Source organism: Eulemur rufifrons, chromosome 23, assembly GCF_041146395.1.
Source record: "Eulemur rufifrons isolate Redbay chromosome 23, OSU_ERuf_1, whole genome shotgun sequence".
Taxonomy (NCBI): domain Eukaryota; kingdom Metazoa; phylum Chordata; class Mammalia; order Primates; family Lemuridae; genus Eulemur; species Eulemur rufifrons.
In genome coordinates, this window is record NC_091005.1 from 3,167,073 (window position 1) to 3,194,979 (window position 27,907).

A 27,907-nucleotide genomic window follows, 5' to 3' on the forward strand; every position below is an offset into this window, starting at 1 on the left:
TCTGGAGAGACACGAGACTTCAGGCCTGCTTTTGACTTGCTGCTAACTCGATGAGTGATCTGGGGTGAATCCATTTAACTGTCCGTGGCTCACTGTAAAATGAGAGGTCAGGGGCCCGAACTTAAACACCTTTAGGGGTTGGATAATAGGCACAGGACAAAGCGGAATGGTGAGGACTGTGGAAAGTTGAGAGCTTATGCCTTTGCACAGGGGGGTAGCCACTACTCTGTTCCTGCAGTTTACTCATCTTTGCTGAGAACAGTTGTATAGGTTGTGCACTGTAGAAGGGCAACACTTCAGAGGAGAGGTCTTTCATATCATAGATGCAGATATTTATCAATGATAGTTTCTTGGAAGATGTCTGTGGAGGGTTTTGAGGAAGGGGTACCTTCTAATTTGCACAAAGGTGCTATATGGGCTGTCAGAAGTCCTGGTTGTAGTGTGGGAATGTAGCTTTATTATTCCAAGATCTTCTGGGTTTTTTTTTTTTTTTATTTCCTCCTTCTGCAGAAGCTGGAAATATGGCTTTTAATGTGAAATTTTCCTAATTTAAAATTAGCTGGCCACTAATTCCCAAACATTTTTAACATTGTGTGGGATAAACAAAGCACTTCTGGGGGCCAGATGCAGGCTATGAGTTGGAGCAGAAACCCTCCCATTCAGTGCACCTCATGTGCAATCTTGAAGTGATCACAAAGAAAAATCAATTACCCTGGTGAATAAGTATATCGTAAGGGCTACATGGATATACAGAGTGTGTCTTTGAATGATGGGATGCACAGCATTCTCCCTACCTATCATGTGGCAAACGTTAATTCATCCTTTCTTAATATAAATGCTTTTTCTACAGAGAGAGCCTCCTAAGACTTTAATCTACTAATAACTTAAGTCCATTTGTTACAGATGCAGCTTCTTAAAACACCTTACTTTTCCTGAGCAGCACTTATCAAATTTACGTCATAAGATACTCACTTGGGTGAATGTTTGATTGATGTCTGTTTGCTCACTATTTAGTAGCAGCCATGTTTTTGTTCATGGCTATATCCCCAGCAGGGATCTGCGTAGCATATATTGGGTGCCCAGTGTAGATTTACTGAATAGCAGATTAGTCTCAATGCCAGTGGGGAAGCTTCTTGTCTCCTTGGTGTCCCTGATCTGACCCTTGCTGCCTGGTGTTCGACTTCTTGGCTCTTGACCTTGAATGAAGTCTGGTTTCCATGGCTGAGGATGCTCTCAGATGCCCCCACACATCTGCCTCAGCCAGAGAAAAGACCCAGCTCAAACCCAGCAGCATCCAGGACATCTGTACTTGGCTTGTGGCTGAAGCCCCCATGGGTTGGGGTGGGGGACTCGCATTTTTGGTAACACATGCAGACAACTTCTCCAATAGAAAGTCCACTTCATCTTGGATGTTGGGGGCTGGGACGGAGTTATCAGCACAGAATTAAATTCTGTTCCCTGTATATATTTTACATTCTGATTTTATTGCACATGAGTGACAAGATCATTATTATGACAAGTAGGCCAGCCCTCCTCCAGACTTACTGAAGAAATCTTGTTGTCTTCCAAGACAAATTGTATTTGTTGATGTTGCAAAGAATTCTATAAAGACCATCCCCAAGTCCATAAAGCATCAGCTAAAGCAGCTTACTCCCCAAAGATCCCCATGGAGAACAGCTAAACTCAGAAGGAAGCTCATGATTATGAGAGAAATTGCAGAAGGAGAAGAGAAACCAAAATCACCCACAGGTAACTTCTCAGGGAACAAAGGAGAGAAAGGAAGGCAGGAGCAGGGAAAGGAGGAGCAGGGAGGAAGGAGGACGGAGGAGAGCTTCAGAAGTGGACATTATCAGAGGGAGGGAATCGGTCCAAAACTCCACTCTGTGCTCTTTCAGTCTCTGTCCCTGGCTCACGTTCACGTCCAGCTTCAGGTACTTCTCGGTCAAATCATAGGCCGGCCACAGGGGCAGGCCGCCCCCATTAGGATTCCTGCATGTGGATGGAAGTAGAAACAGAGCGAGATCTTCCTCCTCCAACACCCCAGCGTGGGGGAGGCCGGGAGGTTCACTTACCCGGTCCGCGCAAAGTTAGCCCAATATTTCATCATCTTCCTGCTCAGCACTTTCTCCTCCTCTGTGGCTCCTTCTGAAGGAGATAATCACAAAATTCTGCTGCTCACAATGCCCCGCCAGAAGCTCCAGGTGCCTCACCTTGATGGGTCCCTTTCACACCTCTCCTCCCGCGGCTGCGGTCCTTACAAGCCCCCAAGCCACCATCTTGTATATGCAGACACTGAGGCTCAGAGCAACTGTGACCTGCCCAAGGAACTGGGGCTTCCAAACGGCGGAGGCTGAACACACATCATCCGTGTCTACCCTGTGTTCTTCCAGCCATTCCCATGAAGCTGCAGGGTCCTCAGGGACAGAGACCACCCTTCTCTCTGCGCCTTCTCTCTCTCTTTCTCACACACACACACACACACACACGCGCACACTTTTACAATTAATTACTGTATTTCTTTATTTAAAAAGTAAAAAATTCAAAATGCAAAAAGAGTATCTCATTTCTAATGAAAATAAGTTTCCTTCCCATTTCTTTCCTCCAGACACCCAATGACCAGCCTCAGAGGCAACCAATTGCCATTTGGTAGTAGGTTAGACACTTATTCTACATCTTGCTCTTTTTACTAAAATTAATCTCCTATTATATCTAGGACATTGTCACCTATAAAGTTGCCATCTATTGTTTTATGAACATCTATAAATATTTATATGCTATCATACAGAAATATAAAATTCATGTATTATGTTTCCAATCTTTTGCTGGTAAAAGCAATGCGTTAGTGTGCACTTATATTTTTGCACATGTGGAAGTGTAATTATACAAAAAAATCCTAGAACTAGAATTGCCAGGCTGAAGATTATATGCATTTTAAATGTCGATAGAGTTTTCTATGAATGTACAAAATTGTCTGTTTCCTACACCTGCTTGAATACATTGTTTAATTTAAAACATTTTGTTCTTTCCAAACTTGATCGATGGAAAATGTTTCCTCAGCCCAAGCTAGTCTGCAATTCTCTTGTTAACAAGGGAGGCTGCGTGGATCTTCATGTGTTTAAAGCCATTTGTGTTTCCTTTTCCAAAGACTATCTGTTTATATCTGTTACCCAGTTTTTGATTAGGTTGTTCTTTTCACATCAATTTTAGAGGCTCCTTAGATATCAAGGCGTTTAACCCTTTGATACGTATGTTGTTCATTGTTTCCAGTTTGTAGAATCCATGTGCCGTCACGTAGTATGGCCCAGGTAATGTTGTTGAGTAATAACAGTAGTATTTATTAAGTACTCACTGTGTGCTCAGTGGGAATTGTTTTATTTAAACCTTATGACAAAGATAGTTCTGTTATTATCTGTGTTATAAGATGACGTAAGATGATGATGAATACATAAAATAATGAACAAACCACAGTCACAAACCGCAGCTTCTATGTGGGAAGCTCTGTTCTCATTGTTGAGAGGCCAGTGTGAAGAGTCTGTGTTGTGTAAAGTTTTTAATTAAATATTTTAGTGATGGCTCCTGTGTGTAATCTTGTAATTTTTGCTACTGATGTAACCTACTTTGATGGGTTTATAATTTTAGGCACCAAATACGTCTAAATTCAGTAATAAATGAGCTAACACCATTAGTAACAGTTTCACAGACATTCACATGAGCTCATCTGGATCCAGACCACTTTGAGCTGGAATTATTAATAAGAAAAATGTGGTCCCTGCCTTTGAAAGCCCTGGGTGGTAGCCTCATGGGATTTCTGGGAAGAGTAGGGAGGGTGGGACCAGTGGTCAGAGAAAAGGAAGAAAATGATTCTAATATATTTTTCAAAAAATTAGATGCTGAGCGCTCCACAGCGCACACCCCACAGGTTGAGTACAAAAAGAAGCACTTATCCAACAGGTGTTGGCAGCTCTTTTCATCTTGGTTTCTAAAAATATGAGTGGGACCATTTTCCAGGGAAAGGTTGTGTCTCTCTGTAAGCCACAGAGGTGATTAAATCCCAACCTACCGGTCCTCCAGGGCTCTTGCCTAGGGGTGGGGTGAACAGAGAGCTCCTTATTAACCCGGGGGAGTCGAATCTTCTCCCATCTCATCCCAAGTTCCGTGTTCCTGCAAGAGCAGGAACCCCGTGGCCAGTTCCTTACCGAACATGACAATGTCGCCCTTCAGGAAGGCACCTCCAAACACAAAGCGGACTTCATCACCGTGGTCAGCTTTGACAAAAGCTGGTTTCGTGTCTTCAAAGCACTGGGGCCGGTGCTGAAACTCGTAGAAGTAGACAGGGGCTCCAGCATCTGACGAGAGGTGAGGAAACGTCACGTGTGCTCGCGGGGTGGAGCAGGGGGCTGCATTCCTACCTACTGAGTCCTGGATTTGTAGACCAGGGGTGGGAAAAGCTCAGAGACGAGAGGCTACCAAAACCAGCCGAACTTCCTCCTTCTTCATTTGAGGCTGAAATTTCCTGTCGAACTAGCCCCATACCGCTAATGACTAAGAATTCACAACTCCTTGGGGCGGCCTGAGAAGGCACTAGTCCTACTTTTCAAAAAAGTCCTTCATGTTGAACCAAGATCTACCTTGTTGTGACTTCCTCTCATTGACTCTGGCTCAATGGTCTGGAGACAACAGGACAAGGCCAATTCCCTGCTTCCAAGACAACCTATGCATTTGCAATCTACATTCCTTCACCTCTCTGCGTGTGTGTTGGCGATTACAGCACAAAGACCTTCAGTAGCAGAGCGGTGAAGGAATGTAGGGAGATGGTTAAAAGGATAAATTTTTTGTTACGCACATTTAACTACAATTTTTTAAAGTGTAAAAAAAAAAGAGTATGCCGTTTAATGTCTAAATATTTATGAATTTTCCAGATTTTCTTTTTTCATAGACTTCTAATTTCATTCCATTGTGGCTGAGGAAGATATTCTGTACAATTTGCATCATTTTTACATTTATTGAAATTTTTCTGTAGCCTAAAATATGGTTTATTCTGGTAGATATTTCGTGTGCACTTGAGCAGAATATGGAATCTAATGTTGTGTGGAGTGTTTGAGTATATTTAAAATAGTTGATTTAAATAAAGTCTTTGTCTAGTAAGTCCAATGCCTGGCTTCCTCAGGGATAATTTCTATTAATGTTTTTCCTGTATATGGGCCATAATCTCGTTTCTTTGCATATCTCATAATTTTTTTAAAAACTGGAGATTTTGAATATTATAATGTGGCAACTCTGTATATCAGATTCTCCCCCCTCCCCTGGGTTTGTGTTACTGCTTGTTGAAGCTGCTATTGTTTGTTTGTTTGGTGATGTCTCTACATTAATTTTGTAAAGTCTGCACTTCGTCACAGTCTCTTTTCTGTAGCTTAGTGGTCAGCTAGTGATTTGATAGGTCAGCTGGGATTTCCATAAATGCCTGGTTCCAAAAACCAACCAAACAAAAACGAAAAGAAAAGCTCCCGGTCTTTGCAGCGGGCTGATGTGTGTGTTGGGGCCCTCCTTTAACACCCAGCCAGGCAGCTTACGATTCTACCTTAGCCTTCACTTGCTGCTTGAGCAGAGACTGAGGTCGGCGTTGGGAAAGCTTAGGGCCTCCTGGGGGCTTTTCTGGGTACACCCACGGCCACGGCCGTCTAGATGCCCAGGAACATGTGGGGGCTTTTCAAGCCCTAATTTCCCAAGGTGTCTCATTGCCTGTCCTTTCCTCCCAAGCTTTTCAGTTAGTCTACCGTTTGCTCCAACAGTTATCCCTTAGCCCTGGTGGCAGCAACTAATGCATTTACCTGTAAATGTTTGTGACAGATGCCTTCCATGTAGCTATCTCAGCCCGGAGAGAGTTCTCATTTAGGTGTAACAAAGGCAAGCCTTTTGAGCTAGTCATTTAGGGAGCCCCAGACAGGTCAAAACAAACATCGACAATTATTTGAAAATAAGGTCTATTTTTCTCGCTCCATTCCTAGGCTGCTATATCATAAATGTGGGTGGCTCTTGTTCAAGGCCACTGCTTAGCTGGGTCGCAGGGAATGCTGCAAAAGTGAGTGGAAATGCCACAGTGAGACTCAGGCGCGTCTGGCTTGACTAAATGTTCACCTGCTGCTTATAAACCCTTGATTTGTTCCTAGATTTCTGTTAAAATTGATCCTGACGGTCCCTGCTGGTTCATTCACCTCTTTTGTGGTGAAGTTCCCTACTCCACCACTTTTGCTTGCATTATTAACATCTTTTGAACAGCAAAAATTTTTAAATTTGGTTTTGGATATCCAGTTACTCCAGCTCCATTTGTTAACTGCTATGTGTGGGTCTATCTTCTGGACTCCCCACTGTGTTCTGTTGTCTGTCTGTCTGTCGTTCAGCCCATACCAGACTTTCTTAGTTACCGTAACTCAATGATAGGTCCTGAAATCAGGTGGACTGTAGGGCCTCCAACTCTGTTATTCTTTTTCAAGACGGTTTTGGCTGTCCTCGCATTTCCATATAAATTGTAGAATTTGTTTCTTCATTTCTCCAAAACCACTGCTAAGGTTTTGATTGAGATTGGGATTGGGATTGCATTGAGTCTAGAGATCAATTTGCCCATTTTAATGTGGCTTTTACTCCCCTGTCATTCCATGAAAATAGTTCTTGTCAAGATCACCAGTAACCTCTATGTTGCCAAATCCAATAGTCAACTCTCAGTCCTTATCTCAACTGTCACCTTAACAGACCTTATAAAACAGTGACCTTCCACAGCACCCTGTCACCACTGACCTCAGTTCTGCTTTATTTTACTCCATCTAGCATATTCTATGTTTACTTGCTTATTGGTCGTCAGGCTCGCCTGCTATTAGAATGGGATTCTCATAATGGCAGGGTCTTTTTTCCCCCAAAGTATTACAAGGTACAAGTTTTGCTCACTACTCTATCTCTGAGACCTAGAACAGTGCCAGGCGCATGGTAGGTCCTAGATAAATACTTATTGAAAGGAGAGGAAGGGAAAGGAGGGAGGGAAGGAGAGAAGGAAGGAAGGAGAAAGGAAGGAAGGAAGACAAGGTTTATGTCTCCACGAGTAATTCTGTCTTTCTGATTATTCGACTACGCCTTATGGCAGTTTGGGAAGACACTTCCAGAGAGACAACAACCTGGGCAACATCCTCCATAAGGTTACAGGGAGGTGGAAATTTTCTACATGATCCTGAAGCAGGGAAAGGAGCAGAAACAAGAACTGATCAACGTTCCCAGACTCTGAATGGCAGGGGAACTGCCAAGGCAGCACAGCACAGCCGCATCCCAGACACACCTGGGAACTCCCCCTCGGTGAGGGGCAGAGGGCAGAGCGGCAGCTGGCCAGCAGACAACACGGGTCCCCGCAGCCACTGGCCTCTCTGGGCTGTGGCCCTGCAGGGGCTGCTCAGAGACTCACCTCTGTGACAGCGAGCCGTCACCAACCCAGGGATTACAAAGAACACATCTCCAAGCAAGTCCAGTAAACTATCTCGGATTTCCACCAGGGAGAGCTTGTCGTGGAAGTATTCATTAGCCACAACGTACAAATACTGGAAGGGGACGTGCTGTAAAAAATCATGGTCACAGGAGATCCAGGTCAACAACAATGGCCAACATGTTAAGCACTTACCTGTGCAGGCATGATTTTGAATGCTTACATGCATAGCCTCATTCAATCCACACAGCAACCCTATGAAAATTAGCTCCATTTCACAGATTAGGAAACTGAGGCTGAGAGAGGTGAAGTGGTTGGTCCAAGTTGGTAGGACCATGATTCTTTCACAAGTCTATTTGCATCTGAAGCCCACGCTCCTAACCACAGTACACGGGCTTCCCCATCATCTTTCACAAAGAGTCACTGCTGGGCAGAACTGGCTACATCATTTGTAGGTGCGAAGTGAGAATGTGGGGCCCCTTGTTCAAAAATTTGTTAAGAATTTCCAGATGGTGACAGCAAAGCCATCTTGAAATGCAGCACCCTTCTGAGCACAATGCTGTCTGTGACAACACAGGTTACACATCCACGGCACAGGCCCTGCTTCTGGCACCAGCGCTGCCTCCAGCCCTTTGCTGTTTTCCCTAAGCCAGTCAGTCGTTTGGAGCCTCCGTTCCCTCATCTATAAAAACGGGGTTGTTCGGAGGCTGACATGAGGTGTGAAGAGAATAGCTTCCCGGCCCAGGGCGGGCCTTCAGTCCTGCTGGTTCCCCTGAGCCCCGTTGCCAAGGGCCTTAACACGGCATTCGATGCCTTCTTTGACCTGGCACCAGTCTGCTTCCCAGGATTCTCTCCCTTAACTTGTCCCAAGCACAAATGGCAGAGCGTGAAAGGTGAACTTCAAAAACATTCAGGGGTCTGCCACACTGGTGATGCTTTCAGGGTGTCTGGGGCTCTGGGGAGTGCTGGATAAGATGCTGCACCTCAGACCCCACCACCAAGACAGCGGCACGGCCCCCAGGAGGTTGCTTGGAATCTGGAGGGGAGGCAGGGTCCACCCTCTGGGAATGCTGCTCAGACTCGCCGGTCAGGTCCTTAGAAGACTGGTGGATTTTAATTAGGCCCAGAGCAAGGGCGGTCTCTGCAGCAGGTCCAGGCTGCGGTGCAGGGGCCTGGCCACTTGGCGTACGTGACCAGCAGATGCCATGATGCCAGAGGTATCCAAGGGGGGCATAGAGAGTGGAGTCTTGGGCAAGAACCCATAGGACAGCCAGAATGCGGGTTCTAGGGTTCTTGAGCAAGGCTCTCTGCCTTCTGCATCAGAGGACTACTTACCATTTCAGAACACCCCGTGGCATGCTACCGGGCCTAGGGGAGACCCAGGCTCTTCCATTCCCCTCGCACCTTCCCATACAACCTGCTTCCCACCCCGGAATTGGCTCAGGATACCTTCTCCACTTGAAATGTCCTCCTGCTCAAGGGTTCCCCTCTCCTAAGGCCCAGACCAAAGGCCACCTCCTCCACGAGGCCGTCTGCAACCTAGCCTGAGAGATTCCACTATCCGACTGATATTCTGAATGTCTCTCAAACCCTTGTCCCAGTTCTCATCCTCACACAGCCAAGACCCAGCAAGCATCCCTCCACCAAGCCTCGGGGCCTGAGGGATCCCTGGCCCCAGTCTGGCCCACTCTGCAGCCAGGAGGCTCTTTCTAAAATGGAAACTGAATCACGTCACTCTTCCTTCTGTGCCCAGCCCCTGGGATGAAGTTTACGTTCCTTCTGTAGCTTATAATGGCATCAAGCACCTCTCCTGTGGCAGCCAACCCTCAGCTGGTTTCACACCCTCTGCTCCCAGCTGGTCCTCTCGGTCCTGCACGGCTCCTCTCACCCTGCCCTCCATCTCCAGACAAGCTCCGGCAATCCTTCCAACTGTCCCCGAGGGAGCCGCCTGCCCCTCAGTGGGCACCACAGGGCCCTAGACATTCCTCTGCCTAGTGTGTACAGAAGTGTCTTGTCATCCCACCCAGCTCCCACCCCGGCGCCTAGGGAAGTGCAGGGACACGTGGACTCTGACTAAACGTTTGTTCCGTGAATAAATGAATGAAATGAACCTGGCACTGAGTCCACGCCGAATGAATGTTGATGGAGGAGGAAGATGGACGGAAGGAGAGAAGGAAGGAAGGGAAGCAATCCACGTCCAGCTCCTAGTGTCTAGAGTAAGACTCGAGACTGATGTGTCTGTGCAGTGAGTGAATAAGGATTGAGTAACAAATGGACGAAGGAGGGAATGACTTGTCAGAACGTGGCACAGCGCCAGGCTGGTGCGTAGTGAACATGGGTCCCCAGTCCAGTGCGTGTTTCAGAATTCAGAACTTTGCAGACTGTAGGTAGATAATTCAGGACAGGTGCTTCCTGTTACGTGACATGATGTGGTGGGCACAGAGCCCCAGCATCCATACAGATATGTCTCCGGAGAAACATGAATGGTGTGATAAATGAAGTAAATGAATGCGTGGCCACTGTACAGACCGATGGCTGCAGACCCATCTAGGTCAGGTTTGGCTGCCAGGTGGGTTACGAAAGGCCTTTGGGTTTTGGGAGCTCTTTGGCTGTGGGGGAGTGTGGGTAAGGGGTGGGGGGCCTGCACTTAGTAAAGGTCTATTGAATGAAGGCATGAGGGACATCTATCCCCCCAGGTCCCCTCCCTGAGTGTGGCCCAGGATTGCATTAGTGAGTGGGTCTCTGGAGTGTGCAGTCACCCGGGCTCACTCACCAAGAGGCTGTGTATCAAGCGGAGGGCGAGAGACTTGTTGGAGCCGGTAAGGATCTCAGGCATCTCCTTCTGCAGAGAGAAGCAGGGTGTCCCCAGGGAGCCATCAGATGGTGAACCAGTCTCTCCGAGGGCCTGGGCACCCGACTTTCTGAGGGGAGCGGGGGAAGAACAGGAAGCTTTGAGCCCTAGGCGGCCACATGTAGCAGCAGCTTGGATGCGACGGTCAGGTAATAAGTCTCCTCTTCTCACACGCGATGACAGGCAGCCACCGCCTGCCATACCCAAGTGGCCTCCCTGTGGAAAGGCCCCTGTTATGGGCTACAGTGTGTCCTCCACAAACTCATGTGTTGAAGCCCTAACCCCCAGCACCTCAGAATGGGACTGTATTTGGAGACAGGGCCTTTAAAGAGGTGACTGAGTTAAAACGAGGCCGTTAGGGTGAGCCCTAATCCAACCTGACTGGAGTCCTTTCAAGAAGAGAAAATTTAGAGACACGCACAGAGAGACCAGGAATTGGAGCACACAAAAGAGAGACTGTGCCTTGATCTTGGACTTCCAGCCTCCAGCACGGTAAGAAAATGACGTTCTGTTGTTCAAGCCACCTAATCTGTGGCATTTTGTTACCCACCGCCTTAACGGCCTGATAGAGGCCACAATGTGGCTTCCACACCAAGTTCAAAGAGAAGGCAGAAAATCTGCAAACTGGTGCTTTGCTGTTCTCCTTCTAAAGACCTTTGCAAACAGGGCCCCTGAGAAGCCAGCAGTAGGGTCAGGCAGGGAGGCAGGGAGGCTGGTGGCTGAGAACACAGGCTCCCTGCCCTGCCCTCGCCAGCTGTGAACTTGGCAAGGGACCGAACTCTCCCTGGCTCAGGCTTCTCATCCAAAAGGTGAAGAAAGTGACAGTCCCCATGCCAGGGCTGTGATGAGAAATGAGTGAGCTGATATTTTTAACGCTCGTATGGCAGCGTTTGGCACATAGGAAGAGCTATGTGTCATTATTTGTTAAATGACCATTTTCTGGCAATGTTATAGCCTAAAACCATGAGAGGGCAGAAATACTATTCACTTGTCCAATGCATCTCCTTGGTACATTTTCTGCTGAAGATCTTGGGGTAATGAATCATTAGATATTTAAACATGTCTCTTTCTTGGAATCTGAGGGAACGCCTGGAGTCATTCAAGTTATCCACAAGCATATTTCAACTACTAAAGACCCTCTGTGCAGGTTAATGAGCTGGAATTTGTTTCTAGAGGATTTCCTTTGGTCTCCAATAGCCAATAGTGGATTTCATTACAAGTTCACATGGAATATCAGCACCATACAGGCCTTAAAGCCACGCAGATCTGGTTACCAATTCCCATTCTGTCACTTGAATAATTCCAATATCTAGCATTTACTGAGCACTTACTATATGCCAGCCTATTTGATATGTACCTATGAGGTGGGTATTAAGATTAGCCCTATTTCACAGATGAGGGAATGGAGATTCAGAGACATTAGGCAACTCACCCAACATCACACAGCAGATAAGCGGAGAACCTAGCGTTTAAAGGTAGAGCCTAAGTGCATAAAAATTATAACCGCTGTCTCTGTATTAACTGGGAGACTTAGGAAAACCATTTCAGCCTCCGAGGCTCTGTTTCTTTAGCCATAAAATAGGAACAGTGATGCCTGTTTGCAAGTTGTTGCCCAGATGGCTGGCTCATGGCACATGGAGGGCGCTTGGGAACTGGTTGCAGTGGTTTTGGTGGTGGTTGTCATCGGTAGCACCCACCTTCTTTCTAGTACACTCCCAGAAAGCATTGGAAGGCCTCACTCAAACCACAATCTGTGACTCAGTTGCCTCATTTACAACGTGAGGACAAAAATCCGCAGGCCCTCTTACCCCAAAACATTGCTCTGGAGATCAAATTAGTAATGGCAGAACATGCTTTAACAACCAATGAACTCAGGATTCCGGTTCTAGACAGCCACCAACTAGCTTTATAAGTTAGCAAACCTCTTTATTTCTTAAGTCCATCACCCCCAGCTTAAAACGAGGAGGTTGGTCTATATAAATGAGCTTTGACAGTGCTATGAATGGAACCCCCTCCACTCTTCTGAGGACAGATGAAAAGTGTACTTCCAATGGGGAAGGTCTTCCTAAGCCACAGCCGAGAAATCATGGATCCTTTCCAGTGTCCGGGCCTCAGCTCAATAACCCCACCTCAGGGGAGCCTTTCCCGACTACCCTTTGCCTGCCCTAAAGACGCCCTCTCTCCCCACTTGTGTCCTTCAAAGCACCTGTCACTCTCTTAAGTCATCTTTTCGACTTTGTGTCTCATCTGTCTCTGTCCTCGAGAACGTAAGCTCCCAGAACACTGGAACCGTGTTCACAGATGAATGCTCGGTTTTCACACGTGTGTAGTAAAGGCTCAGTACGTACTTGTCAAATGAATAAAATGATTTGATAATTTTGCAACCTGTACAACCTTGGAGACCGTTCTTGGAAGTCAAAATGCCAAACCGCGGCTGGACATGAACAGTTCAAAGGACCGAAGATTTTCACACCTATTTGAATGTCAGCTCTGAATACCTTGAAAACAATCATTTATAATGTTTTGTCGTAAAGACCAAATGAATCCAATCCCCACTGTAAGCCCCATCAGATGAGGAGCAAGGCAGACACTTCCTGTGACCCCCCTGACACCCAGGTCCTCAGTTCCCCCCTTTCAGAGAAAGATGACCACTGTGTGCATGGCTGGCGGCCCCAGCCCTCACGACACGTGGTGTCATCTAGGAAAATGCCCAGCTGTTGAAGCAAACGGGGCGTCGCTGCTGAGGAAGCAGCCGTGCAGACAGCCAGGGTTCTTACCAAGGGCAGCAGGTAACCACACTCATGGTTATTGACTCCGATGATAGAAGGAACTGCTTTAAATGCTTTTAGAGATAATAACTCTGTCGGTTCAGCTGGAAAGAAAAGCCCATCAACCACTCGAGTGAAAGACTTTGTTCTCTGTAATAAGGAAAAGAAGAAAAATCAGCAGCTGTTTCTGTTCACAAAATCCGCTGTCCCCAAATCCTAGCCAAGCAAATTCAACCCTGTCTAGCAGTGGTCAAAATGCATTAAAAAAGTAAAAATAAACCACTAATGGCCCAGCTCAATGCAACAGTCCCTGGACAGCTCTGCTGCTTTCTTGGGCAAGGGGGCTGAACTTGCCTTAGTTTCTCATCTGCTAAATGGGAATAATAATAGCATCTACCTAAGAAAAACAGTGGCCTAGTACAGTGGTTCTCAAAGTGGTTTCTGGACCAGCAGCATCTGGGAACTTTTAGCAGTGCAAATTCTCAGGCCTCATTCCAGGCCTGCTGAATACGGAACTCTGGGGTGCAGACCAGCAAACTTATTTAGCAAGTCCTCAAGGTGGTTCTGAGGCATGCTCAAGTTTGAGAACCACTGGCCAAATGCAAAGGGGACAATGGGGAGGGGAGGGAGTGGCCAGGCCAGCAGGGGCTGGTGTGAGCGCCTTCCTGAGATGGCTTTCCCAGAGAGCGCCGTGCCTTGAAAGTGGCTGGATATTTCTTGAGTCCCAGAAAGCAACAGGGGGTTCTAATCATGGTTTCTTTCAGTTTCTGTTTGGGGAGTTGTATAGAAAGGACCACAGAGAAGAGCCTGACACAGTATCAGGTCAAGGACTTATTATCCATTTCCCCGACTCCAGCACAGCTGACAGTGGATATTCGATGTATGCCAAATAACCAGCACATGGTGGAGTCTGATAGATAATGACTTCGCTCTTTCAAAGATTATCAAAGGCTCTCAAGATTGGAAGGGACATATAAGATCAGCCAGTCTAATTAAACATCCAGTGATTGAAAGTTCAGTCAGGCAGATCTTGCTTAAATACCTACAGAGGTGGGCATGTCACCACCTTCTAAAGGACCTCAGTCCTTCTCCAGACAACTGAAGTTTTAGGAAGTTCTCGGTTATTCCAAGCCAAAATGGTTTCCTAATGGAACTTCCAGCTCCTGATCTTGACTTTAGCTCCTGGGGGTGTGAGCAACAAGCCTGGTCCCTCTTTCCAGCGAGATGCTCTCAGGGACTTAGAGACAGCTCTTGCATTTGGCTGGATTTTACCCAGGCTAAGCAGCACCCCTGCCTGTCAAGTTCCTTAAATTAAATGTGAGGTTCTATGCCTCATATTTGTTTTTTACAGCTGTTACCATGAATCCTCAATTCCCCTCTTTTCCAAGTCCCGAATCAAAATAAATAACAGAGGGGTAGGATTTGTGCCCTGCTCCATTGAACAGGCCACCCTACCCCCGAAACTCTCCCTTCCTTCCTCACCTGGCTGAGGGCCAGCAACTCCCTGGAGGATTTTGCCCTCAGACACTCCAGCAGGGCCACGGAGTCGGATGCATTGCGACCACAGAAATCTGCAACCATCTGCAACTATTTCCAGAGAAGGACCAGGTCAGAGCACGGTACTGAAATCACCCAGGAAAATAAGAGTTGGAAAGCGTTCTCCGGCCAGCCACAGGCTGGTCCTCTGGATATGAGTCCATCCTGCGGCCCCTCCTGAGCCCCACACACCTGTAACACAAAGTGCACACAGAGGACGGGCTGGCACTGAGTTATCCTTTCTCTCTCTTCTTACCCTCCTTGTTGTCTTTAGCCAAAGCCAGAGCTAGGGGCGAGGCCATGGAATGGAAGCAAAATTCCTGGTCACGGAAAGACCAGTCCTGTGAGCATGGTTGCATTGACACTAGGACCCCCAAAGCCCAGCTGCCCAACTTTGGGGTGCTAAATGGAGTCAGAGGCCCCAAGAGTGAGGAGCAGCATTGCAAGCTCTGTAATTGTCAGTTGGGGTAAGACTGGGGATCAGATTCTCAGCTTGTTGGCTCTTAGCTCTGCCCGAGCCCTATCCTACAGTGCCCTGAAGGTCTTTTTTTCTGTCCCTGCACCAATCCTGCTCATTCTTTAAGGCCCAAGTCCTGCCCTCCAAGACATCCTTTCAGACCGTTGCAGGCCCCATAACCCCTTCCTCTCCTAATCTCTTAGCAGCTCAACGTTCCCTACCTTCCCTACCCAGCCCATTGCTAAATGCCTGCTTGCCCTGTCATTGAACATTCCATATTTCAGCACTTGTCCCTTGAAAGTGGTGGTTCTTAATTTTCTGGGAGCCATGGATGCTCGAGAATCCAATGAAAGCTACAGACCCTCTCCCTGGGAGAATGCACATGCATATAGAGTCTGCATATAGTCATAGGGTGTTCAAGGACCACCTCCCAAACCTATCCATGGATTCCAGGTTAAAAAAAAAAAAAACCTTTGTAATAAAAACATTCTATTCTCCTTGAGCTTAGGATGTGTTTTATGCACTGATAAAACTACAGGTCCTAATAGAGCTGGGAAAACAGTGGGCACTCAATAAATGTGTGACATATGAATAAATATATGCGCAAACTGAAAGTAGCTTTCTAGAGAATGTTGACAAAATCAGTGTCCCCTCTGTATTGAGGGTATTGGGTATTTTTACAATCTTTTAATTCTATGTTTCTGCCCTTCAAGTACTCTGTTATTTTCTATAAGGTGTTTAAGAAAATATACCTCTTAAATGATTAATACTCAGGAGATGGCTCCATAGCCCAGTGCTTAATTAATAAACATGAATAAATCAGTGCATTTGTTAATTCATTCATCCAACAAACATTTATGGCTGCTCAATATATACCAGGTATTATGCTTGGGACATGAAGGACAGAGACACCTTGGTCTCCAGGGCCTCCCTATCTAGTAGAGAGTTAAGACAAGATGACAGATGATAACTATCTCGGGACATATGCCCCACCTCCCCCTTATAATCCCATGCCAGACAGCATTAATCAGTCACAGCATTATTTCCCACTGAGCTGGAAACTGCCTCAGGATCTTTCTTAACATAGTGCCCTAGGTAGCCATTCCCTGTGGAGTAGAGTAGGTACAGGAGATGAGCTGTATATAATATAAGGGACTGAGTTAAACATCACAAGAAAAGAGTAACGGATAAGATGCAAGAACTATTACACACACATACACACACACACACACTCATGCACACCACTAATGTGGCTTTGTGTGGCTGGACCCATTTCCTCCTGAACCAGGAGCCTTCCATGGAGGAACAAGGTTCACCTTGGGCCAGCATGAGCTTCCTTGGGCATGGTCGCTGAGGAAAGACAAGCACATGATGAGACGATGGCACGCTATTAACTCCTGACCACATACTCTCCTGACTAAGGAAGAGGCAGCTGGAAAGATGTCAACAATATACCTACATCCTTAGTCCTCTCGTCATCAGGGGCATTCAGGTAAGGGATGACAGCCACCCCACTCTCCATGATGGCTTTGTGGAATAAGCCACTGGCCATGGGAGACAGAATCTGGAGAGAGAACACAGGAGACCCAGGAAAGGTTATCCAGGGGCTCCCCCCCATCGCACATACCATCCACCCCTTCTTTGAAGAAACCTTACCAGGAAGCCTCCCTGGGAGCTCTAACCTTAGAGGGAAAAAAAAAAAAAAAGCCCTTGTTTGGCGGTTCAAGGACTAGTTGTGAAGGTTTGGGCAAGTTATTTAATTTCTCTAAGCCCCAGATTCTTCATAAACTTTGAAGTCAAACATTCAGGCATGTGAGTTCTAGCTCCTTCACTTCCTAGCTGGGTAACCTCAGGCAAGTTGCTTAATATTTCTAAGCTTCAGTTCACTTCTCTGTAAAACCGGAGTAAAAACTGAGCCCATATCATGGAATTATTGTGAGGAATAGGGGAAGTAATGAACATAGAAGTCTTTGCACAGTGCCTGGTCAAACTTCACTCATGAAATGATGGCTGTTGTAACACATGAAAAGTTAGGTTAATATAAGCTACCTTCGAAGGTAATTTTGAAGGTATAAAAAAACCTTGTATATTGTCAAGTGTACAGCAGAAGCTCTCTTGACCCATGCAACTGGTTTCTGCAATTAACGTGCTAACTGATGCGGAGGAGATGCTGCCCACTCAGAGCCAGCAGGTCACTTTCTAGTACCTCCGTTTATTTCTCTCCCACCAGCTTCTTGCCAAGAGTCTGGTATGTTTGCTACCAAACATGTTTTGTCAGTTGCTTTTGTTATTGTAATTACATAATCAATGAAACATCATGGGAACAAATGAACTGTACATGTAAAAAGAAAACAAAATTATGTTTAAGGAAAAAAAACTCAATGACGGATAGCTAAAATTATTGCTGTCAAATTAGGTGTGGACAAGATAACAGTAAAATATTTGGAGGCAAAGTATAAAACTCCACAATGCGCTGCAGTCGGACTACTTTGCAGGCTTCTTTAAGTTTGTGCTCACTGTAAAGAAACTGGAGGTGCAATTGGAGGGTAGTGAATTTTGCAGGTGGTTTATGCAAGAGAACCTGTGTTGGAACTCGAGTCAGCAGACCAGCTCCGAAAACAGAAGGCCATGTATCAAACCACTGGTATACTTTATGGTTTATCTTAAAATAATTAAATGTTTATATGCATCTTTTGTTACTTCATACTTAGCTAGCTGAGTTTCTTTCTAGTAAACAAGTAATTACCAGTCCTGGTGACTGGATGCTGGGGCTTCTACTCTACAAATATAAGGAATTTTTCCTCAAATGATTACTCACTGTGTGACCTTAGGTGATTCATTTAAACTCTGCCAGTGCCGGCTATCTCGTCCATCAACTGAGACTGAAATATTCACGATGTATTGGTGAGGCTCGAGGGACACAATGTGCATTAAAGTGTTCAACATGAAGGCACCAACCAAATGTGAGCGATTCGTCATCCTCAACTTTGTAAACCCCCAACCGCTGCCACCACTGCCCGGGGCCATTCAGGTCACACAGCGGAGAACTCACCAGGCTGGAGACACTTATGGCTCCCGCTGACTCGCCAAAGATAGTCACAGAACTGGGGTCCCCACCAAAGAACTGGATGTTCTTCTGTACCCAGGACAGAGCAGCCAACTGGTCCTTGAAGGCCCAGTTCCCTCGAGCGTGCTGATCCTGTGTGCTGGGGGCAAAAGCAGCGTGAGAATTCTCAGTCGGCCACACCTGGGAAGTTCTGAGCAGAGGCTGTGGACAGGTGTCACCCATGAGGGGTTTGGGAGTCAGAGACCTGGAGGAGCTGGGGAAACTGGGCTTAGTTCTCACCCTTTGCTGGGGTTTGAGTTTCTTTGAGAATCTGATGAAAGCTATGCACCCAAGAAAAATACACATATTGTACAATATTGTATGTGCAATTTCAGGCTCTTCATAGTCTCCCCTGAATCCATGGATCCCGGGAGAAGAGTCCCACTCCTAGAGGTCAGTCTGTACCAGGGAGCAAGGCCTTCCTGGGCACAGAGGTCTAAATAATGACCAAATTTAAAAATAATAACAGCAGCAGCAGTAACAGCGGCGGCAATAGCTCGCACCAGACACTGTTCTAAGAGATCTGCAGCTAACACTCCTATAAACCTCACGGCCTATGGGGTGAGTGGTGCTGTTTTTTCTCCCTTTGCTCCTCTGGGTCCTCTCTTCACCCGTCTCTGCCCTGCCCCCCAAAAGCTGACCTCTAGGAGCTGCAGCGGCCAGGCTTCCGCTGTGCACAGTGGGAGGCACCGGCAGGTGCTGACTGAGGCTGGGCTAGAGGCCAGGATGTGCGTCCTGCCACCTGGGCTCCCGCTCTGCTGGGAAGTGCTGCCTTCCACTGAACCCGAGCATGCTGTCAGGACTCGATGCCTACAGCAGCTCCTTCTTACACACTAGGAAATCGAGGCACAGAAAGGTTAAATTCCCTTGCCATAGAGCTAGAAAGTGGCAGATTCAGGATTCAAATTTGGGAGTCTGGCCCCAGAATCCATGCTCCTAACAATGCCCCTCCCCTCCTGCTTCTGCCCCTGGACTGGGGGACAATTAATGAGGGAACAATTGAAAATGCCATAGAACCAAAGAAATGCCTGGACCAAAAACATTCACGTGGTGCGCACCATTTTTGCAAGTAATCCTGGATTCCCCTCCACTCTCCAGTCGCCGAAACTGCTCTTTCCCCGGGTCCCTTTCTCTATCCATGATCCCTGGGCTGCTTGTGACTCCATCATCTCTCTCTCAGACCCCCATGCCTGCCAATGCTACCCCCGTTCCACTGTGGCTCCCACTGTGGCCCCTGTCCTCTATTTCTGTCCACCCTGAGAAGCATTGTGCCTGAACGGCTAAGATCTCAGCCCTAGCGCAGGATTCATAACCTGACACTTATTATCTGGGTGACCTGAGGCAAGTCACTCAGCCTGCTTTGCCTCAGTGTTCTCACACCTGAAGTGGGGACAATGATAGTGCCCGCTCCACATGGTTGCTGTGAAGACTGACGGCACTCGGCATAGAATAAGCATGTCATACACATGTTACATGCATGTTAGCTAGTGCTCTCATGATCCAGCCACCCCCTGGCCTGCGTCAGGACTGTGCAGCAGCCTCCCAACTGGCCTCTCCAGCTGCAGCTGGGCACCCCGGCCCAGCCTCCACTCTGCTCCAGAGTTAGCTTCCTCCAAGCGCAGTCGGGGCCCCACCCCTCACCACTCCTCTTCGCTTACATCACACCCGGTCCGCACTTAACCTGCCATGTTTCAGGCAGGATAATAGAAGTGACCGAGAGACCCAGCTCTGTTCTGTGACCTCTAGGATGTTGCTTAGGGTCTCTGTGCCTCCATTTTCCAGGTGTAAAATAATAATAACAACAGAACCTTTCTTGCAGGGTTACTTTGAGGGTGAGCTGACATAATGCACGAAAGGGCACAGCACTGTGCCCGGGTTCAGTGAGCACCCAATACACGCTGGGCATTACTGGAGGGAGGGAAACCAACGCAATCAAGCGCTGATTCCCAGGTGAGCAGTGGCACTACTAACTGCTCACACCATCAGTTTGCGCTTTTCCAGGGGAACAGCTGGGCTGCATTGCCCGGTCTCCCCTGCAGTTGGATGTGGCCAGGTGACCGAGTTCCACCAATGGCACATGAACAGAAGTGATGAGCACCACCCCCAGGCTGACCGGAAGAACCTCCCTTGCATGAGCCTCGGCTCATTCTCCTTCCACTGGCCAAATGCAGACGAGCTGGGGCCCTAGAGGGTCCACATCAGAGCCCACATCCCTGGCTGGCCACGTGGAAGGATGTCTGTCCATCAGGGACACTCAGTTGAACTTTACTTGAGTCAGAATGAGATTTTTGTTTTTTCAAACCACAAAGATTTGGGGATTTATCTGTTACGACTGTGAAAATTTCCTAATTAATTAGGGCCAAATTTATTCAATGCCACTGAAGGCTTATTCCCCCGCGCCCCACTTAGGCTGCTGGCACTGCCTGTGGCTACTGCACAGGTACCCCCTGGGGATCTGGCACGTCAATCACTTGGTGAGACTCACGTGAAGAAGCCAAATATTCCAAGCCGGTACTGAGTGGTCACAACCAGCACATCTTCATAGGCAGCCAGGGCGGACCCATCGAAGATGGAAGCTGAGCCGGTCTCGAAGGCGCCCCCCGGGAACCACACCATGACCTGCGGAGGGGAGAGTCAGCCCGCCCAGCCCCATCCCCTCCCCTTGCACGCTGGGGGATTCTTTCTTCAGGTGAAATATAAAAGCCTCACTTTCCTTCCTGAGTGAGAGGTTTTTTGTTTTGGAGACGCCCTCAGTTAAGTGTGTAGGCTCTGGCATCTGAATGCTTGGTTTTGATTCTCAGCTCTGCCACTGCCTAGCTGTGTGACCTTGGGAAGATTACTTAACCTCTCTGAGGCTCATTTTTTTAATCTATAAGATGTGAAAAATGATAGTATGTTACTTATGAAGTTATCATGAGGTTTACACAAGAACCTGCATCGAAAGCTCCTAGAACAATGAGCAATACATAGCACGCTTCAAGTGCTCAGAAAGTGTTAACTAAATATCAGTGAGCCTGTGACCCACAGGGAGATGAAAATCACCATGTATAAGAGCAAAAGGAGCTCAAGATGTTTTAAGACTTTTCTCTACCTTCAGAGAGAAGAGGAGAGAAGAAAGAGAAAGAGAGAAAGCGAAGTGTGGAAACTTTACTATATTGATTAGAAAACTTGGGACCAGGGAACACAAAAACACAATACCAAATGGTATTATCCCTGATGGTACGCTTAATTATAAATCCCTTCTAATTCCCCTTTTAAGGTCATATTAGTGATTACAAACCATGGGGCAGGAAACGATAAGAAGCCACAAAGGAGAAAGGGGAGCTGGACAAAACACTGGATTGGCGCCAGGATCTAGCACCTACTGTGTGCACAACATAGAGCAAGTCACTTGTCCCTTCTCGTGCCTCACCTCCACTGTCTGTAGAATGGGTCCAATCATCCTTACCCACGGGGTTACTGTGGGAGTTAAATTAAATAATGTCCTGTGCCCGCCACACAGTACGCACTCAGTAGATGCTGCTGGTATGACACAAGAGAGTGAGTCTCCCATGGCAGAGGCGTGGGGGAGAGAGGAGGGTGTGGCTAAAGAAACAGAATATGCCTTTCCCCCACTCACTTCCACAGGGATCTTTCACATTCTTAAGGGAATATTTAACATTACTACCTGTCTTAATTATAATAGAAAAACTGGAGTATGTTATTATCCTTTTTAAAAAAAAGAATTTCTCAAATTAAAAAAAAAATCAGTCCTTTTAAGCAGTATCTTTTCTGAGAGTTTATAGATCATTAAATACTCAACAGAGGGGGAAAACAAAATAAAATAAAAATAAAAAGTCACTGTCAATAAAGAATCAATCAGAAAAGTCAATCGAATCTGTCATTCTAATGATTTTTTAAAGTTATTAATGGGATTACATTTCCCATTTACCCAACAGGAGGCTAAGTTCAATTCCAGACAGACACACAGCCACCCTGCCCGGACCCCAAGCCAAGCACAGCAGGTCGCCTTACCGGGAGCTGGGAGCCCACATCGGCGTGGGCCGGCGCGTGGATGTTAAGGTACAGGCAGTCTTCCGACGTGCCGAGGTCGGGGTAATGCACCCTGAGCATGTGTTGATCTGAGAACAGCCAATCTAAGTTCTGGAGGCACCTTGGAGAAGGGGAAGAGAAAGTCCTCAGAATTGCTGTCAGCAAAATTGCCTGGGAGGGGTCAGTTCTTGTGACAGTGGGGTGGCCTGGCCATCTCCTCTGCCTGAGCAGGAGAGGTACATGGGAGCTATCGTACAAAGTCTGGTCATGGCTAAAACCCTCATGGTTTCCAAAACACACACACACACACACACACACACACACACACACACACAAGCCAACTATAATTCTCTTTGTTCTGGTTCCTGGCTGGGAAGGCACACTGTTCAGAATAACCCTGCCCACTCCCCCATGGCTACACCGATAATGCAGACATACATAACAACTCAAGCTGGCTCAGCAATTCCCAGATTGTGGAGAGCAGGACACTGGTTGAAGTTCAAGGGCTTTGCTCCTGCAGCTCCCTCTTCTGTTCCCCAGAAGAGCAAAGGGACATTCCCGGGCTTCCCTACCAGCAACTGAATGAGGTGGACTAGCAAGGAGACTCCTGCGTCTAGACTTTGCTCAAGCTGGACCCTCTGCCTGGACTGCCCTCTCCCCACATCTGCTTGCCCCTTTGCACGTGGCCCACCAGAAATCAGGCCTCACTGCTTTCAGCAAAGTCACCTCTGACTCCCCTCAAAGCTGGGTTAGGTGGTCCTCTGTGCTCCCTCAGCACCCTCCTCTGGCCCCCTAATGGTTGCCCTTGTCACTCCGCATTTCAACGGTTAATTATTGTTTGTGTCCCTGTCTACAGGCTCCCTGAGGGCAGCTGTGACTAATCTACTGCGGTGTCCCCAGGGCCTAACGGAGAGCCAGTTATCAGGTTGGTTCTCAGTGAATATTAGTTGAATGAATGAACAAACAAACGAGTTTCAGCTTCATGTGCTCAGTCCCTAGAATCAGATGGGGTCATCTTCTGTGGTTTAGGGGACATTCCAGCACCAGAGTATTCCTTTTGCCTGAGACCCCAACACCAGGAACGGATGCGGCCCAACCTGTGGGTGCCACAGAATCGGAGAAGCAAGAAGATTCTTGGGGATTTTCAGGTCGTCTTGCCCACCCATCAGTCTCACCTCACCCCTCCATAGTCAAGCTGCTAACTGGTTACCCACTCAAGCCTGAAAATCTGCAGTGACTGAGACCTCCTTACTCCCCAGGCCCCCTGTGTCAAAGAGACACACTCCTGCATCCACCCTGCAGGTGTTCGTGGAGTTCTCACTAGGGGCCAGCACCGCATCAGGTGCAGTCTCAGCTGCCAGAGCTACAGTCCCTCCAGTGTGGTTCTTCTCTCGGAAGCTCTAACCCAGGCTGACCGCAGAGGCCACGCCTGGGCAAGAGGTCACATGGAAGCACCTGCACACTCCCTTCTGACCACAAGGGAGTGAGCCCACCATGGTGCCGCCCAAAGCTGGCTGGAGCGCAGAATCCCTAGGGAGCTATCGGACAACTGTGTCCTTGGCCCAGCTTGGGAAATTCTGATTCAGGAAGTTCAGAAGGGAGCCCAGGGAATCTGCTATTTTGAAAAATGCCTCCAGCGACTCTGGAGACCAGCCAGTTGGGAATCAGGAGATGACTGAAGCATGACCCTAGGTCAGTAGCCCTCTCCCTCCCTCCCACACGACCCTTCTCCACCCCTCTCCCCTTTCCCACCTGAATGCACGACCTTCACTCCCCCGACTCCCAGAGTCACAGGCCACCCATGGGTCCAAGCCTGGTCTTACAAGTTAGGGTAGGAGGTGGCTTCTCGCAAGTCATTCCAGGGCGATGCAGGCTCGGGGTCTGCAAATCGCAGGGGCCCCAGAGGGGGTGCAGCATAGGGGACCCCGAGGAACACATTCACAGGCACGGAGCTTCCCAGCACAGTGACTTGCTTCCCTTGGACCCATCCCAGGCTGGTGTTCCTTTGTGGCACGTCAGTGGCAAGCCCTGAGGGGACACATAGGAAGGAGTCAGGAGCTGGGGAGAGGCAGGGCATGGCCGGATGTGGAGCTTCCCCAGTGGGGACACTTTTCCTGTGCAACGAGAAGTATCTGAGTTCCCTCTCCAGGAATTCATGTCCACTGCTTCCTCCAGGATTGCCTTAGAAGTCACCTTCACGAGAGCACTGACTTCGTTTCTCTAGGAGCCCAGCTCCACGCCACAGAATTTCCCCCGGTTCTCTTGGGAACCCCTCTCCCTTCTGCTGTGCAGCTTTCCCTTTCTACAGGGCCAACACCAGGCAGGCCGTGCAGATTCCAGGGCCCCACGAAATCACCTGCTCAGTTCTGCCATTGCCAGGCCCACCAGCACAACCGCTGGGACATCTGTGCATCACCTGTACGATTACCTGCTTCTTATTTTCCTAAATCTGAATAAACTCCTTTTAAAATTTTACCTAGAAGAATCCTAAGCAATAACAGCTATGGAATTGTGGTGTAGATGTATTAAGTATATGCTTTTGAATAAACATAAAATAAATATTCATTGACAAAAATTAAACATTTACATGCAGATGCCACCTGAAATCTACTAATCCACGTGCAGGGCTATGAACGTGACACTTTGGGAGACTGGCAAGTAGGCGTCTTGGTTTCCACATAGAATGTGGAGCCTTTCTTCTTTGAGAAGAAAACAGCCCAGGGACTTACTTAGCAGGACCTGGTGTCCTGGTGCTGTTTCTACTGTCCTCCCATTACCGAAAGTCCTGCCTCTGCAGCCAGGGCTACAGAAGCACAGATTCTGTCCCATGCCCTCCCCCACTGCCCAGGACAGAACTTCTCCAAGTCCCTTGCAAGGTGTGAGCAGCCCAAGGGCAAAACCAGGGTCTTCTGTGCCATACCGGTGCCCAAGAAGGAAGCTCTGGCCCACGGCTGTCAGCAACACCAAAACATTCATGCCCTAAGGGTACCATGTAGCCCTCCATAGGCCTCAGAGACCTCTGAAAAATAACTTCTTTCCACCAGTGGAAAATTCTTCCCCATCCCATATTCTGAGAGCCCTCCTCTCCCACTGGGTGTCTCACCCTTGGTGGCGGCTGCGAGGACCCCAACAGCCCAGATCAGGGCCTGGCCTGGGTGCACCCAGTCCCTGCTCATCCAGCTGCCCCGGCTGAATTCCCTGGACATCCACGGCCGCTGCTGGCCTCAGAGAGCTTTGGTCAGGGGCTGGAAAGGGCTTCCTGTTAGCAGGCAAATGCTGAGCAGTCAGACACAGGTCTCAGGGATAGCGAAGAATAGCATCGGACTAATATTTTCAGAGGAATTGGCCAAGCAAGACTTTCCTGTTCTGATTTACATAAGAAGAAGCTGATGATTAACTCGAACTGGGGAAAGATAATTTGGTAGGCTTTGGACTCACAGACATGGTAGAAGCAGAAAGGACATTCGAGCCCAGGTAAGCCAGGGGTCTCCACGTCAGATGCCTCCAGGGGCCGTGAAGGCAGCAAGCAGGCAATGCCGCCGGCCAGGGGAGAAGAGCAGAGAAGGAGGGGTGGTGGGAAACTGGATAGCACACACTCTGTCTAAATGCTGTGAGTCTCAGCTCCAGAAACATTTGGCCTGTGACAGTGTAGGCAGGACAAACCAGAAGTCTATGGTATCTCTATACATTTAAATGTAGCCTCAATTTTTAAAAAGTCACCGTGTGAGCCCAACACAGCATTTCCACCAGCCCGAGTTGGGTCTTAGGCCAGCCCTCTGCAATTCTGGTCTGGAGACAGGTGCAGGGAGGTGAGGTCATGAGAAGCAGTTCTGCTGGGGCCTGTCCTCAGCATCATGGGTTCTCATTGCAGGGCCTCCTCCATTATAAGGCCATGTTCTGAAAAACTGCTGGCGGGTTGTAGGAGGATCCAGGTCAGGACCCAGGAGCATCACCAACCTGCCCCCAGCAGGCTCCATGCCTCACTTAGGGTAAAGGGTCCAGGAAGGGGCTTTTCGAATGCGTGGGGCTGGGCTGGCAGAGTCAGAGTTATCTGGGGCACTTGGAAGTGCACCTTCTGCCCACCCGCTGGAGATGTGGGGGAAGGGCCCTGGGATGTAGCAACAGCCAGAGTCTATTTGAAAAGCATCAATCTCGCACACAGGTTCCCCAGAGTAGTCACCTTATGAGAGAGGCAGAGGAGCCATAAGCAGGTAATATATGCCTGCTGGATACAGAACTCTGCACAAACAAGCAGGGAGGCCTTCCTCAACGTCATGGTGAGGGGCTGCCTGACTGTCTGACGCACTTTGCCCAAGGCAGGTACTCCATAAACCTTCATGGACTTGAACTCCTCCAGGAAATAGTCTCTTTTCTCCAACTCCAACTCCTGATATGCTGCTGAAAGTGCAAGGGATGATGGGAAAAGGACCTCAGTGGAAACTTATGTGAGGGTTTGATTCTTAATTCAGCAAAAATCACATATGCTTCAAATTAACCTTGAAAATCTTGCAAATTGCCCATGAAATCCAGTGAACAGCAGTCCCTAAACATGATGATGGTTAGGAACGATGGACTAGGGTTAAAGAAGAAAGAGATTGCTTTTATCAGATGTCTGCACATTCAATCTGTCCATCTTTGAGGTGAGCATACATCTTTGGAGGTGAACGGAGTGAATTTCTCAAATGTTTCTGGCTTGCCTACAGGGTTTACATTTTTAGATTTAACATTGAGAATATAAATATCTTAATGCATGTTTATAGACATATTTGTTGTCGAGAGGATTCAAAGACTTATAGCTTTTTAGATATCAAAGCACTTAGCTCATGTCCTGGCCATATTGTAGGTAGTCAATAGCGTTTACTAGATTGGAATCTAAATCTTGCTTGCTAAGACCCACCTACACACTGTTCTTTAAAAAGCTGCAAAGAAGAACGTGATTCCTTCTCCCTGCCTTTCCACTAAGCCCTTCCTGTTACGGCAGCCCTAAGCAGCCATGTGCCCTTGCCTGTGACCTTGAAACCCTTTACAGAGACCTGGGTTCTACATTGATTCTCCCTTGGAATCGAGGACGTCCTTGAACAAATCCTTTCTCTCCTCTGGGCCTCTGTCTCCCCACCTTATGTTGACAACTGAGCAGACATTGTAGGATTATAAGTTCCAGAGACCCAAGTAGGAATGAGGTTTCCATATCTGCCTTTGATGCCAGAAGAACCAGCACAGGCTGGGGAAGCCGAGAAGTTTCTGAGAAGAGGAAGAAAGTCGCTGCCAGGGCAAGAGAGTGGCTCTGAAGGTCCATCTCAGAATGGCATCTGGGCTGGGGCTGCCACCAGGACCTTCAGTGTCTATTTCGTCTACAGCCTTCTTGGCAACCTCAAGGCGTCTTAGATTGTATTTCCCCTCTGGCTCTCCCTAACTGCCACCAAAAAGATTCTCCTTGCTTCCGAACTCTACCCCTGCATCTGACCAGAAATGCCACTGCTCGTTCAACAGTTTTAAAAGTGCCTTCACATGGACTTTGTTGTCAAATCCCTCCCCAGCCCCCATTGGGAATGTCTGTCTTCTCCAGCTGCTTATCCTTTAAAGCCCAATTCCACTGCCACTTCTTCCAAGAGCTTCTTCCAAGAGCCTTTCCCTGATCCTCCTGAACACCTTAACATTTCGCTTTTCAAACCTCTTGTTTTCCTATTAGTTGCGG

At 47.9% G+C, this 27,907-nt stretch overlaps 1 protein-coding gene across 1 annotated transcript; it reads right to left on the reverse strand.

The window, feature by feature from the left end:
- Positions 1 to 1,739: 1,739 nt before the first annotated feature.
- Positions 1,740 to 25,388, reverse strand: CES5A (carboxylesterase 5A). Its single transcript, XM_069456725.1, is given in 13 exon segments — positions 1,740 to 1,989; positions 2,073 to 2,145; positions 4,197 to 4,346; positions 7,445 to 7,592; positions 10,236 to 10,304; positions 13,091 to 13,231; positions 14,564 to 14,668; positions 16,534 to 16,638; positions 18,127 to 18,280; positions 20,666 to 20,799; positions 22,195 to 22,333; positions 24,036 to 24,240; positions 25,316 to 25,388. Coding segments are annotated over 13 exon segments (1,746 nt in total).
- Between the last annotated feature and the right edge of the window lie 2,519 nt (positions 25,389 to 27,907).